The following is a 14,876-nucleotide window of genomic DNA, read 5'->3' as shown; positions in this document are numbered from 1 at the left end:
CAGATGCTTGCTTAGTTATATTCTGTGCTTTTTTTGGACCTTCTGAGTTTCGATAACCCTCAGGTGTGTTCTGCCAAAGACACGATACTCTCTATTAACAGATGATGGACCTCTGGCATGTGTAATTTACTGGTAACTGAACGGTAAAGATGAAAATGGATCAAGCCACATTTTATTATGGGTCTTAAACAATAAATTTAGCTCTTCGCCGTACAGAACGGATTCAGTAGCAGTTTTTTTTTTTTTTTTTTTTTTTTTTTTTAAGGCTGCGTTTTGGAATTCAGTTTCACTTTTTACATGCTGGTTAATATTAATAAGTAAACAGATACCGAAAACAGAAGGACAGGATTAAATAAAAAAAAAAAAAAAAAAAAAAAAAACACAACAAAAAAACCCACAAGAACAAACACGTAATACATTATTATAAGGCTTCATGTAGCAGAACGTATACCAAGACCGGCAGGTACAGTTTGTTGCTGCTGCCTTTCTTGGCTAGGTCACACTCGTAAAAGAGATTTTAATCTCAAAGTCCTTCCCTAGTAAAAAATAAAATGTACTGTAGTTAATTTGTTATGTTACTATAAACATTTATTTACATTGTATAGTTGTCCAATGAAGATAGAATTCATTGATTAATTCTAATCTGTACTTTACGGAAATAACATATAGTAAATTGGTCAAGTCCTATAAAATAACCTATAGGATTTCTTTAAAACCTTTTTAGTCCCATAATGTCCTACAGTACCACTATAGGATCCTATAGGACATTTCTGTAAGGGTTATGATGCTTTTGTTGTTGTTGTTTGGAAATTATTCATAAGCTGGGCTTTATGCATACTGCACTTGTATTACACTTCCTGTAATAATAATAAAAAAGGTACTTATTTGTCAAATAATCATTTTTGTACTATTTCTTTACATATTAATTACTTTTACTTACGTATTATGGAAGCATTATTTTTTAGCCAGTGGCACTTTAAAGTATAATGGTGAAATAGTTTAGTAAATTATGTGAATTCAATTATTAAAATACGGAAATGCCTGTCACTACTCCCGACTTTAAAAATGAGCGTGCTGCGCTTATTCTTAAAATAATTTACATAAAATACGCAATGCAAATATTTTTAAAATAGTATGTTTACACAGATAACCGTGGATAAACTAAAAAAAAAAAAAAAAAAGTGTAGATAGTATCTCACTTAGTTTCAATTTGACAAATTTGTCAACACTACTCTGTTTTAAAGATCGCTCATCTCCAGTACAATTATTCAGAGAAAGTGGATTCTTAACTAAATCGACTACGGTGTTTCCATTGTCTGGTGAAATAAAAAAAAAAAAAAAAACAGGAGATAGAAAATTAAATTTTACATACTGAAATGTATTAAATTTTCTCAATATCAGTCGGCGAAATTCAGTGCTTGCCTGGCATATTAACACCCCGCCTCTGCTCACGAATGATTGGACAGCTGTCACATCTTTCACTTGGCTACTCACTCGCCTTCAATTTTCATGCATATAACGTGAACTGCCTCTGATTGCTTATGATTGGACAGCTGCGTAAAACTTGGCAGATATTTGACTTTCCTATTGGTTAAACTTACAGTTAGTACCTGCACTTGAAAGACACAGTTTATGTCCCACCTAGCTAACTTATGATTGGGCTACCGCAGAGACAATGCAGCTATTCAATTGGTTGATCGTATCGCAAAAGCCATTCAAGAAAAAAAAAAAAAAATATGAACACTATGAAAATGTGCAGTATTCTGATTCCCTAAGGTAGGACGGTTTTCTGCCACAAAAGCTGCTACAAAACCTATATATTGCATAGCGTTAAAGACCAAATAACAAGTACATCATAAGCTTTAGCATCCAATGAAGTGCACACACTCTCATCCAGATCAAGTGGGGTTGGAATACAAGATTTCAGGATATGTAGTTTGTAACTGTTGGAAAAAGCATTGCGACTGCCAACTACCTACTGTTAAAACCTTGAGATTTCAGGATAAATTGGTTCATGCTGCATCTTTACGAAAAGATGACACAATGTCGCCGAAAATAGCCATTGCAGACCTGGTTGCGGCTGGAGCAAAATACCACAAGCAATGCCATGCTCACTATATAAGTGAACGCAACATTAATGCACAGCAGAGAAAAATGGAAACTGTATGTAACAGCAGAATCCTGTCACATTGCTGCATTCACAGCATTGCTAGAAGAGATCGAGACTTGATTTTATGAGGGGGGGGGGGGGGGTCCTTGACATGGGGAAAGTGGTGTAAATCTTTCTAGGGAAACATACTCCAAAACTTGACATGTAACCAGTACACAAGCATTGCAGCACCTGCAATCCTTAGATCCAATATAAAAGAATCCGATCGACTGCACTGACGTTACTATGGAAAAAGCAATGAGCATGCTTCCAAAGAGTGTACATATACATTTCTGAAGTTCGTTTTTCAAGGTGATGACTTCGCAGCAGACTGTGAAACAGCCAATAAAAACATTCATCTGCAGACTTTGTCTGTAGGTCATGATCCACATGGTGTCACAGGGTTCAAGGAAAACTCCAGAGCATGTCTGTTTGTCTTTGGCAATACACAGCAAAACAAGGAGCCGTTCACTTGTGACTATGCTCAATAAATTAGGACATGGGAGCAGCTACAGCACAGTAGCGAGTAGACCTAGCACTTGCCAACTTCAACCTGCAGAAATAAAACAATAGATGGGGTAATAATACCATCTTGCATACATCCAGGGGCATTTACTCAAGTTGCAGCTGATAACATCGATCTCTGTGAGGAGACACTGGATGGCAAAAATACCACCCATTCAACGACAACTGTTTTACATCAGGGGGAGTCTAATTTGCCTAATACAGCATTGACTAATAATAGAAGCTCACTACCACATAGCCAACCAATGGATGTTGCCAATCTCTACAACATCAAACCTTTCTATGCATCAGGAAAGAAGATGGATACAAAAGAACACACCGGTAAAATAAAAAAAAATAAATAAATAAGATTGGTTTGGTCATCACCTCAGGAAAGAGCCAGAGGTAGATTGGGAATGAATGCTGTTAAGACAAGGGTTTCACACTGATCCAGATGAGAGAGTAAGTGATACCAAGAAGTAGGTGATACCAAGTTGGTCCGCATTCCACTCTGCTATTACGAGACATGATGAGAAAAATCAGTAATTGGTTACTGCCCAATACTCCCTGCCTCACCAACTGAATACAGTACAGTTTATACCATCTTGTGTACAGTGAAAAAGATGACAAAGGTTTTAGGACAGAAGAATAAGTAGTGACACTATATGAAGCAATCTACTGCAAGGAGACAAGAGTTCGCACACATGGTTCTATGTCTTGGAGGTATGCACATAACTCTTAATTTCACATGTGTAATAGTAAAGATGTTTGATTTTTCTAGTTTGGAAGATATTCTTGTTGAAATTGGGTGTTTATGCACCAAACACCGCTGCAAGTATTCTTAAAGGCAAAGTATATAACTGAGGCATTCGTGCTCACAAGTTGGTCATGGAGGTAATGGAACGGTTGTCCTGGCAGTCATTTAGCAAATGGTGTGATCTCCAAGACATCCAAAAGCTGTTAAGGATCAGATCACCGGTCTAGAGTATAACGAAGCAATAAGGCTATTCAAAAAGGGCACATTTTCTTTCCAATGAGTTGCAGGTAACAATTTAGTAAGCAAACTAAATCCAGTTATTCAGCTGCTGCAACAATTCAAAAAGGAGTATAGCAAGAAGTCACAGCTGTTTCAGTTTTGGCAAGAGTACATAACTATGGTGCACAACCTCCTAGATTTCATCCGAGCAGAGAGACGGCAACTGGAGCTGCCATCTGAATTCAGCTGCTGCCATGCTTCCCTAAGTCTTTGCTTTTGATCACTGGATTACTGTCTACATTTGCAATATGCAACTCCTCCGTGACACTATGCCAGAGGTATATGTTCAGTTTCAGGAAGGTCGTTATGCCATTTCCAGATCAGGAAAGCCTTTCTCTGGTGTGTGGACGGACATGACCCTTGAGCGGTCAATAAACCGAGATACCAAGTCAACAGGAGGAATCATAGGCATCTCTAGGCAAGTTAAAGCTTTGAACAAGTGGTTCCTGACACCTCATCAACTATCAGCTATTGTCACTGCAATGAATCAAATGAACAACATGAAAAGCGATGATGAACCTGCTCATAAAAAGAGGCTGGAATTCAAAAGGGTGAGCCGTGTTGAAATAAGACGTCCAGCAACTGTACTCTACAGTCAACGCCCTGATGAGGAACCCTTTTGAAGAGCAGGAGAACTTCGTACCTGTTAGCAACATTGCAAGTTGTATCTTACTTAAGGAGGAAGATTCTTTTAGACAGCTGAGTGCTAAACAATTAGGAAGCACACAACTTATTTGTTGAAAACATACTACAGAACATGTCACTGTCTGTGCTTGATCCCTTCAAGAAGATGAAGTTGCCTATGTTTGCCAATATTAACCATACTATGAAGTGCAATAGAGGGAAAGAGAAGACAAACATTATCAAAGCTGATCAGGAGCTCTTTAGCAGACAGCTGCTCGAAAAATAAAGATTCCTCTCCATCACATGTTTACGCACGAGCTGTTTGCTGTTCCTCTCTCACTGTTCTCACCTGATGGTTCATACCACAAAACAGACAAGAGCACTCCGATCGCTGAACTGGAGAAGTTTGTTGCTGAAGAGATCATCGACTATGTAACCTTTGACCCCTAACAACAGCACATGATTATAATACTCATAACTGTGACATACTAAACAAAAACACAGTTCTTGCTGAATGCACTGATACCACGTTTGTGTTTTACAGTGGGCAAAACCCCAGTTAATGTCATTTGTATTACAACCTCCTTATACTTTTTAAAATATTAAATTCCATGTAATTACCTGAAAAAGGCCTGTATTTTTTATTTATTTATTTATTTTAATTTGTCCATTTTGCCAATGATGTACCCACCCTAGATGGATGTATTAGGACCTAGTCTATCCCCAAAACACCCAAAAAAAACTCTACCAGGTGTTGAGGTTTTTCCAGATTGCAAGCTCTTTTTCAATACAGATGATAGACCATAATGAAAGTAAACACATCTAGAAAACAAACAAAAGGGGTTATGAAAGGTGTCAAGAAGTCAAATAATTTATTACAGTCACACAAAGGTCCCCCTATGAATTACATGCTCAAACAGTGTTTGTCAGAAAGCCAGCTTCTTTACAGAACAAAGATGAAAAATGAATGTTGTTTCAAAGTAAAGCAACTACTCCTGGTGTCTTTGGAAGGCTGCAAATTATTCAGGGCCTCACTGGATGATTGGGCAGTGGTTTCAAGAGAAGCAGATCAAATTAAAACCTTGCAATATAATTTGAAAGGGGGCTCTGACCTTCTTCATGTTCAATATTGTTATTTCTACCATTCAATCAATACTCTTGTGACAAAGCTATGTTCATCATATGTGAAATTAAGAATGTCAACATATAGTAATCTGTCCACCTCCAGGGAGAGAAAAAAAAAAAAATGTTGATATGTCCTATGTTAGAAGTCCTTTTCTTCAACCTTCAGTCCCATTTCTACCCCCCCCCCCCCCCCCACTCTCTTGGTTACCATTCTGTGGTTTACTTTGTCCATCTGTCGTCTGTTTTCTAGGCAAGCTGTTTGGACCGTTTCCATTGACATGTTTATGCTATTTTGCACATTTTCTTCCTATTTTTAAAGGTTACCATTACCACCAGCTGGACACCCTACAGTCTGCTTCAGGGAATCTCAAAATTACTGAGCTAAATATGATTCCAAATAAACAGGACTGGGCATGTCACTGAACTTATCAATTAAATAATGTTTGCTTTAGGCTTTTGGCCTTGTTTATGTCAAAGTTTTTTTTTTTTTTTTGGTTGTGCTATTTGGGATACATCCATATTTTCCAAAACAAACAAAAAAAAGCACAGCTAATGAAATTTAGAAACACTTAAAACATGAACATTTCATTAACTGCAATTTAACATCCAGGCAACGTATATATTCTGGACTGTTGCACTTTTTATCTACTCGGTTCTCGATCAGACAGTTCTAGCAGCGACATTTGACTTCCCCTACAGGGGCTCTTCCAGTTTCACAGCTCAGCGAGTGATTGTTTAAGAAAACGGAAAGGGTGCCATATGTTACCACTTGTGCCTAATTATCACGTTTTCTATTTAGCAACAAGATAAAGTGCTATGGGCACTACAATCGCACTCTCTCTCTCTCACTGTTAAAACGGGAGTCCAGCCAGGCAGTTGGTCAGGGCATCTGGTGTCTTCCTGAACAAGTGATATGACACCCTTGGTGAAAATGTTTCATTCCGAGTCCAACAGTCTACACACCACTTGTCGAGGCTTTGCTTTTAAACAGCAGTATCTCCTACCCTGTGCGACCTGGACTTTAACAGCTAATACAGTATATAGCCATGGCCACAAGTTTTGCATCACACTATAGAATTAACTCATTTTGCTTCATGAAGTCGAATTCAACCTGTTGAATAATTTCACGCTAACATATTAAATATGTTATCTAAACATGAAATACTGTACTACTATGGCCTTTGGTAGATTTCTGCAATATCATTTTATAGTTTCTTTGATTACATGATGTTAAATAAAATTTCTAAAATTATGTTCATAGGGTTTTTTTTTTGTTTCTTTTAAATGTCTTAAATCTACAATTCTAGGTGATGCAAAACTGCTGGCCACAGCTGTATTTGAAGAATGTCTGCTAAGCAATACTAACATAAGCAGTGAAGTAGTGAGGTTGAGCTACTGCAGACACCCACACCACTGACTGAGTGGTTGAGCCCACTACCTAGTAATGTAGAACACCACACTTAATAAAACAATGTTTAGGTTAACACTGTAGAATCACAATATAGATTCATCCCTTTAGTTAACATTTAATCTGTACACCATTGTTAACAGAGCTCAATTTAAGGTTTTACCTAAATTGCCTTTTATCCTAAAAAATAAAATATTTCAGTCATTCTTCGGAGTGGGTTTGAAGAAACAATGCTGTCAACTGACCCTCCCCTGCCGGTCTCTTGTTTGTTAAAGTTGCCATCTTAAATAAAATGACATAACTGGCATAATTCAGGAGCTTTCTCATTAAACACAACCACTGTGCCCGGCCACCTCAACTGCATGGGATGGAATGACACTTGGACAGGCACATAGACACTATGGCACTATGGTCAGTAACAGATGAAAATCTTGTTTGTTAAAGGCAACCCGACAAGATGGAGAGCTGCCAATCAAGATAAAATGGCTGTAAACTCTTATTCCTGTCCGTGACACATGGGAAGTAAAACATATTAAAATCCAATAAAGGTAAATGGTGTTCTACATTACCACTGGTAGAAGCAATGCTTTTGAAAACGTTCACGTTGCAGTTTAAGTGAGGCAGATAAATTATTGTCCAATACGTTAGAGTGCTGTAGATAAATGATCCGAACATCCTATTGATTCAGGTGAAGCTTAGCTTTCCCCTTTGAAATCGCTGTGACAAAAGAGACAACTCATGATCGGCTGATTGCAGTCAGTACTGTATTTTAGTCAATATGCACCGATTCAGAGAGCTTGCACTTTTCTGGAGGCAAAATGCTTGTTGCTCGTTGTCAGCACACAGAGTCAGGCTCTTAATGCTGTCTGTAGAGGAGAGCCGAGTCACAGGGGTATTCAGTGCATGTTAAGTGCTGGCATTTATAAACAAGCCCCACCCCCCACTAATTCATATTGAACTGAATAATCTCTTTCATCAATACTGCTCCAGGTAAAATGCTTTATTTATTGACGTTGGTTTATCATTTTCTTGTGATTGTTAATTTCTCTTCTACAATTGGAGTACTATATGATACCCACAACTTCTATCTGAAAATCTATTTTTTGTAATAATAGAACAATTGGCAACTGGACCACTTCTGAACTTGTTCTAACATGCAGGACGGGCAAGTCCTACCTAAAGCAGTCAAACAAAGTAAAACAATCTCATTTTGTGGAAATCTTGAAAGCTTTGAATCTTTTGGGTGTGGATTTATTCATATTTAACAGCCCACAAAGTGAACATTGTAGGTGAAATAAAATAGATGGACCAACAAACTAACAATGTGCACTGGTTCATTATAGAAGTGGCTTCAAAAAAGCAGGAATTTTTATGGATTAGCACAGATATGTTGTAAATTGATGTGCATATAACCATGGCAACCAAAGAAAAAACAGACATCATCTATGTAAATTGGAAGAACAGATTTCAGCAGCATCAGTGGTAGCTTTCAGCTTGACACCTGCTCTGTGCAATGAACTCCCTCTCTGTAATCACAGTGCTGACTTAACTCGGCTTCAAAAGAGCATTAAAGTTTGCTCAACAGGAATATTTGTTTCTGCTTTATTTAAGTATGGCTGCATTCCAAAATTCAACGCTAAGAAGCAACAACTCTCAAAATCATTCCTAAACTCACCGTTGAGATCTAGTGATGTGGAGCGTTTGCTCAACGCTGACTCAATGAACTCAACAACTCCCAGAGCTGGCAAGCTGCTCAACAGAAAGATGGCGACACTCACAAAAATAATGAATGGGATTTAAAATGTAGATACTGATACTGCAATCAAAACGGTAATACAGACAAACATATTTATTATATATATATATCACACACACACACACACACACAGTGGCTTGCAAAAGTATTCAGACCCCTGACCAATTCTCTCATATTACTGAATTACAAATGGTACATTGAAATTTCGTTCTGTTCAATATTTTATTTTAAAACACTTAAACTCAAAATCAATTATTGTAAAGTGACATGAAGACCAAAGCGCATTCTACAGAAGTTAGAGATAAAGTAATGCAAATGCATAGATTAGGGAAAGGGTACAAAATAATATCCAAGTGTTTGGATATCCCAGTTAGCACAGTTGAATCAATAATCAGGAAGTGGAAGCTGCATCACACCACCCAGGCACTGCCTAGAAAAGGACGTCCCTCAAAACTCAGTGCTTAAACAAGAAGGAGACTTGTGAGAGAAGCCACAGAGAGGCCAACAATCACTTTGAAGGCGCTACAGAGTTCAGTGGCTGGGAGTGGAGTAATGGTGAACCAGTCAACCATATCAAGAGCTCTGCATAACACTGGCCTGTATGGACGGGTGGCAAGAAAGAAGCCGTTACTCAAAAAGTACCATTTGAAAGCACGTCTGGAGTTTGCCAGAAAGCATGAGAGTGACCCAGCTGCGATGTGGGAAAAGGTTTTGTGGTCAGATGAGACCAAGATAGAGCTTTTTGGCCAAAACTGAAAGCACTATGTGTGGCGCAAACCTAACACTGCCCATGCCTCATGACACACCACCCCTACAGTGAAGTATGCTGTGGGGATGCTTCTCATCAGCAGGGACTGGGCATCTTGTTACAATTGAAGGAAGAATGGATGGAGCAAAATACAGGAAAATACTGCAAGAGAATCTGCTTCAGTCCGCTAAAAAACTGAAGCTTGGGAGGAAATTCCCCTTTCAGCAGGACAATGATCCCAAGCACAAGGCCAAAGCAACATTGGAGTGGCTCAAGAACAAAAAGGTGAATTTTCCTACAGTGGCCCAGTCAAAGTCTTGATCTCAATCCCATTGAGAATCTGTGGCACTACTTGAAAACTGCGGTCCACAAGCGTTGTCCAACCAACCTGAACAACCTGGAGCAAATCTGCCAGGAAGAATGGGCCAAAATCACTCCGACACTGTGTGCAAAGCTGGTACACACTTACCCCAAAAGACTTAAGGCTGTTATTGCAGCGAAAGGTGGCTCTACCAAATATTAATGTGTGGAGGTTGAATACTTATGCAAGCAAGATATTTCAGTTTTTTATTTCTTAAAAATATTTCCCAACATAAAACCAATGTCACCTTACAATAATTGATTTTGAGTTTCAGTGTTTTAAAAGAAAATATCAAACAGAGTGAAATTTCAATATACCATTTATAATTCAGTAATATGAGAGAATTGGTCAGGGGTCTGAATACTTTTGCAAGCCACTGTATGTATGTGTGTGTGTGTGTGTGTGTATATATATATAATTGCTTTATTTATGTATTATTGTATAACAAATAAAACACAGCACATATTACGAAGTAATGCAACATATTTAATACAAACTTATATTTAAGATTTTGTAATATTCTTTTTAGATTCTGAAGCTGCAGGCCAATACGCAGAATCACTCATTTTAAATTTTACCTTTTAGTTTAGGAATGCAAAGTTTGCGTGTTCGTAAGGAATTTATGGACCTTCACAACACTGTCACTGCAAAAAAAACAGTGACAGTTTTTGAGTGCTTAGCTTGTACCACTGAATCCATAGGTGCCACACTACTATATATATATATATATATATATATATATATATATATATATATATATATATATATATATATATATATATATATATATATATTAGACACACACACACCACACACCTGTTTTTTGCGTTGCTGATACTGTGGAACACTATACCCTCAGACCCAGATACTTTCAGTAACTTGTACTCAAGTGTGTTCTTATAAAGCTTCAATAAAGAGCAAGTGTGACAAACATGCAGTATGGGTGGATGGCCACCTCCATTATATATGAAACTATAATTATATACATGAATTATCCAGCAGAGAAATTATTTGAAACAACATCTGTAAGAGTGCAAATATTTAGCTTCCTTGAAATACTACAAATGTGTCCAGAACTTTAAAAACGAAGTTGCAAATAACTTATTGACTGAGTTTCTTGCATCAGGAATCCAACTGTTAAATAATTAATACTGTCATTAATCTGTAAAAAATCCATGTGTTAGACAGACACTGTATTACACAGGAGGCTTTGCAGATTATGACTTTTATTCTTTATTTTATCTTAGACAACTGGAACTACAATAAACAGCAAGTTGAGTGAGATCCAGTAAATTCAATTTTGCCCAAAGGCAAATTGCCTTTCTGTAAATTCAATTTTGCCCAAAGGCAAATTGCCTTTCTGTATTGTTTGATGAAGTGCTGCTCGGTATCAAACAAGGAGCATTCATTTTGATGCCCATCTGGGCTGTTACAGGAGAAGTGTGTTCTGTTCTGTAATTTCTCTCCATGTTTTTCAACAATAAAACTGTAGATGTTCAACACCGAGATGGGTGTAAACCTTTGCAACTGTCAGCAATGTTCTCAGTAATCAGAAGAGACATAAAACAGAGGTGCAGATGGCTCACTGGGCGTCAGAGATTCCAAAACTGTCCTACTGGATAATAGAAAGCAGAGTAGGTTCTTTCACTGCTAGCTCTTACAAGACACTCCATGCACTTATTACAAAATTAACAGCCTGAAAACAAGCTCCTATTGGTGCTAGCTTGCAATCTCCAGTGCTGCACAGCAACTCGGATATCTGAGAAACCCAAGGTTTTAAAATCAACTTGGTTGTGGTGGATCTCCTTTTAATTAAGGGTATGCATATTTCAAGTTAAGTTATTATTTCTGGTCAGAATGGGACAATGTTGTTTACAAAGATCAAGCTCAAACCATTACGACATCACACCGATTATATACAATGTATGTTTAAGGTACAGTAATTGTGAGCTATTGGTTTTTGTTGGTTTCAATCACTCCCACCCACATGGACATGAATATCAAATGGAAAAGCCTGGCATTAGACATCTGTTTGGCGCTATGTGAAGAATGAATTATACAGCACTTAGAAAAGAGCTGGCCCTTCATGCTATCTAAAACCTGGCACAAAGTTCTACAGTTTCAGGAATATAATCAAAATCTCCTGGTTCTAAATATTCTGAATTGTTTTTGTGGCAGGCGAGGGTATAATACTGTATGTTCACCATATGTTGTACAATGCAAAGAATACGAGATGTCAGTGTGTTCGCATTTTCTAATTCACTCCCTGCTCTGAGCACTGCGCTTCTCTGGCCACCCACTACCATGTAGATGTGTCTCAATGCCTTGAAGGTACATGAAGTGCCTTAAAATGTTCACTGTTTATGATCCCTTCCTCAAAGGGTACAGCTGGCGTCATTGTTATCACAAGTGTGAATGGCTTATCTCTTTCAAATGTCAAGGGTACTTTATTTTCAATTATCCAGTGACTTAAAGCCATTATAAAAAGTTAAGACATTTACATGGAATTACAAAATAAATAAATTTTATTAATTAGCTGAATTTGTTGACTAAGAGCATGCCAAAATAAACATGAAAAAACCATGAGTGTCCTTACCGGTGAGGTTCATTTTGGCACTGTACACTCCCAGGTAGTGAGTGTCAGTGTTGGGTGTGTAGCACTCGTACTCCCCCTGGTCCTGCTGTTGGAGTTTTGTGATGTGCAGCAGTACCGAGTCCCCGCTCACCCTCTCGATGTAGACTTCTTTGCTGCGCACTCGCTCTCCGTACAGGGCGTAGGCATAGTTGGGGTCCTTGGTGCTGATGATCTGGATCTCCCGCTCAGGGGCAGAGCTCAGGTAGATAGACCATTGGAAGTCTTGCTCCATAGCACCCTGGTAGCCACTAACATTGCACCAGATTGTAATGTGGGAGTCCACTGTCCGGTACAGAGTGCCCGTCTGAACTGTCACCACACGCTTGGCTGAACTTGTGCCTGCCGAGAGAAAATAAATAAATAAAACCCATTGGAGTTACCATGCACAAAAGAGGTCAACATTTCATTCTTTTATGTTTGATTATTATGTTTCCTTTTTTTTCAGATTTTGGATTGATACTAGAAAATAGAAGAAACCAATAATATTCTATGGGTTACAGTTGATTGGTATTATTTTTTAAACTAGTTCTGGTAGGTTATAAAGCAAGGTCCTCTATAGAAAAAAAGTCTCTGAAAAGTTATAATAGCTTTTATCAACTACTTTTAACGTTATTAAAAAAAAAAAAAAAAATATATAAAATATATATATATATATATATATATATATATATATATATATATATATATATATATATAAAATAAACAAACAGCCGTGCCACTGGAGCTCATCCAAATGAAAGAGACACATTTTCTGAGAGTAACCCTGATGGTATTAAACTCACATGACACAAATTAGATGTTAACGTTTTGTTCCTCTTTAAAAGTGCCTTTGCTTTGGCAAAAAGGGCCCCTGAGTCTGACATAAGATCTCCAGCACTGTAAGGTCAGCATTTCAAACAATCCAAATAAATGCGATTTCAGTGGTAAGATTAGTTCTGCTTTTAGTTCAAAATCAAATATGCCTTTAGGGAGGAGAAAAAACATGGCACTGAGCCCGCGTTGATTTTCATGGATCTCTTACAAAGAGACTGGTCCTTGTTTTACCCACTGGTTTCTTTATTTGAAGGACTGCCTACCTGACCATGTGGGATTTTTTCCACCTCCCCCTTTTATTCATTTTGATTTTTCTTTGTGTTAAAACGTACAAGACAGTGTCATTTATTTTAACAATCTTAAGATATGAAAATATCATGCACATTTAAAACCACATAACTCAGCTCAGACACTGTTGTATAATAAAGAGCTTTGGTTGAGTCCCTTACACCACAAACAGAACACCAAAGTCTTTCCTTTATACTTCCTTCTATCACAGCATCTCTCACTATCTGTAAAGAAAGCTCTCTCTCTCTCTCTCTCTCTCTCTCTCTATATAGAGATATATATATATAAAAATAATATATCTGTCTTCTCCTGAAGAATCACATTTATTTATTTGGCTTTAAATATTTAGCAGTGTCTGAGGCATAGCTCATGGTAGCGCACTGGGCTGTTCACAGAATACCATAACACATTTGTGTTCAGGTAGCTTTTTTCTTTTTATACTTTTAACTCAGTGTGCCCCCTAAATATAGCCTTTATTGAAAAAAATCAGTACTTGTTTCTCAACGTTGTTCCACCATTCCCTTTCAATTTCAGAAGGTATAATTTTTTTTTTTTTTTGTTATGAGTGCTAGTGAGCTTTGTGGGACTCAAGAATGTCACAGACTTGCCAATGTTTTACTTCTGGAAGAGAAGTTTCGCTTCATTTGCTTTACAAAGCACTCCTGCTTCTCTCAAGTTCTTGACTGAGAAACAACAGAATCACAACGATTTAATTCTGAGCTCAGACAGCATGTTGTCTCTCTCACTCTGTATTGTATAAAATGCAATTTCTTGTCCTGAGCCTCTATTCTTTGCTATGGTTCATCATACTGTAGTCTACACAGTCTTTATGCAAGTATGTTACAGTCCGTACATACCAAAAACAGTGCATCATGCAATAATAAAAACTATTTATGATCAGAGAATAAATTTTATATATACTGGAAAAAAACTTTGAGTAACACAAGGGGTCTCAGCTAGCCGGTAAGAAAATTGTTTATTATAGACTATCTATTTTAGTGCTTATTGGACTCATTAAACATCTGCTTTGGGAATTTACATGTACTCAACCCCAAAGTGAAGCTGCCAGAGGATGATGAGTGAGGTGTCTTTTGTCTGAATATTGGCCCTGTATCTGTCATTCATGCTCAGCAGTGCGGTGTGATGCAGGAAGGCAGCAGATATACTGTACTGTGCAACACAACAAACGAGCAGGAAAGACTGGGTATTCTTTAGCCACTGTCAACAGAAATCTAGTTTTCATTTAAGGAGAAATGTACTCTCTTAAGTCAATGTGATGTCTATTTGTTTTGTCTTAGAGTCATATACATAAGAGATAGATCTATAATAACCATGCCACAACCCTAATTAAAACAAGGTTTGTGTCAACCATAATGTACAGTAGAAGAAAACTCTTATTGCATAGAAAAGCACAAAAGCAGTGTATGAA

The 14,876-nt window shown here is 37.6% G+C and overlaps 1 protein-coding gene across 2 annotated transcripts in view; it reads right to left on the bottom strand.

Moving 5' to 3' along the window:
- LOC121327647 (immunoglobulin superfamily member 3-like) overlaps positions 1-14,876 on the bottom strand; it is an 88,577-nt gene that overhangs the window by 57,413 nt on the left and 16,288 nt on the right. For both annotated transcript variants that reach the window (XM_041271780.1, XM_041271781.1), the window contains one exon: positions 12,308-12,685. In XM_041271780.1, the coding sequence (XP_041127714.1) occupies positions 12,308-12,685 (378 nt within the window). The remainder of the gene's footprint in view (positions 1-12,307; positions 12,686-14,876) is intronic.

This window comes from Polyodon spathula, chromosome 15, assembly GCF_017654505.1.
Source record: "Polyodon spathula isolate WHYD16114869_AA chromosome 15, ASM1765450v1, whole genome shotgun sequence".
NCBI classification, from domain to species: domain Eukaryota; kingdom Metazoa; phylum Chordata; class Actinopteri; order Acipenseriformes; family Polyodontidae; genus Polyodon; species Polyodon spathula.
Note: the sequence above shows the minus strand (reverse complement) of the source record. Positions and strands in the feature narration are given on the sequence as shown.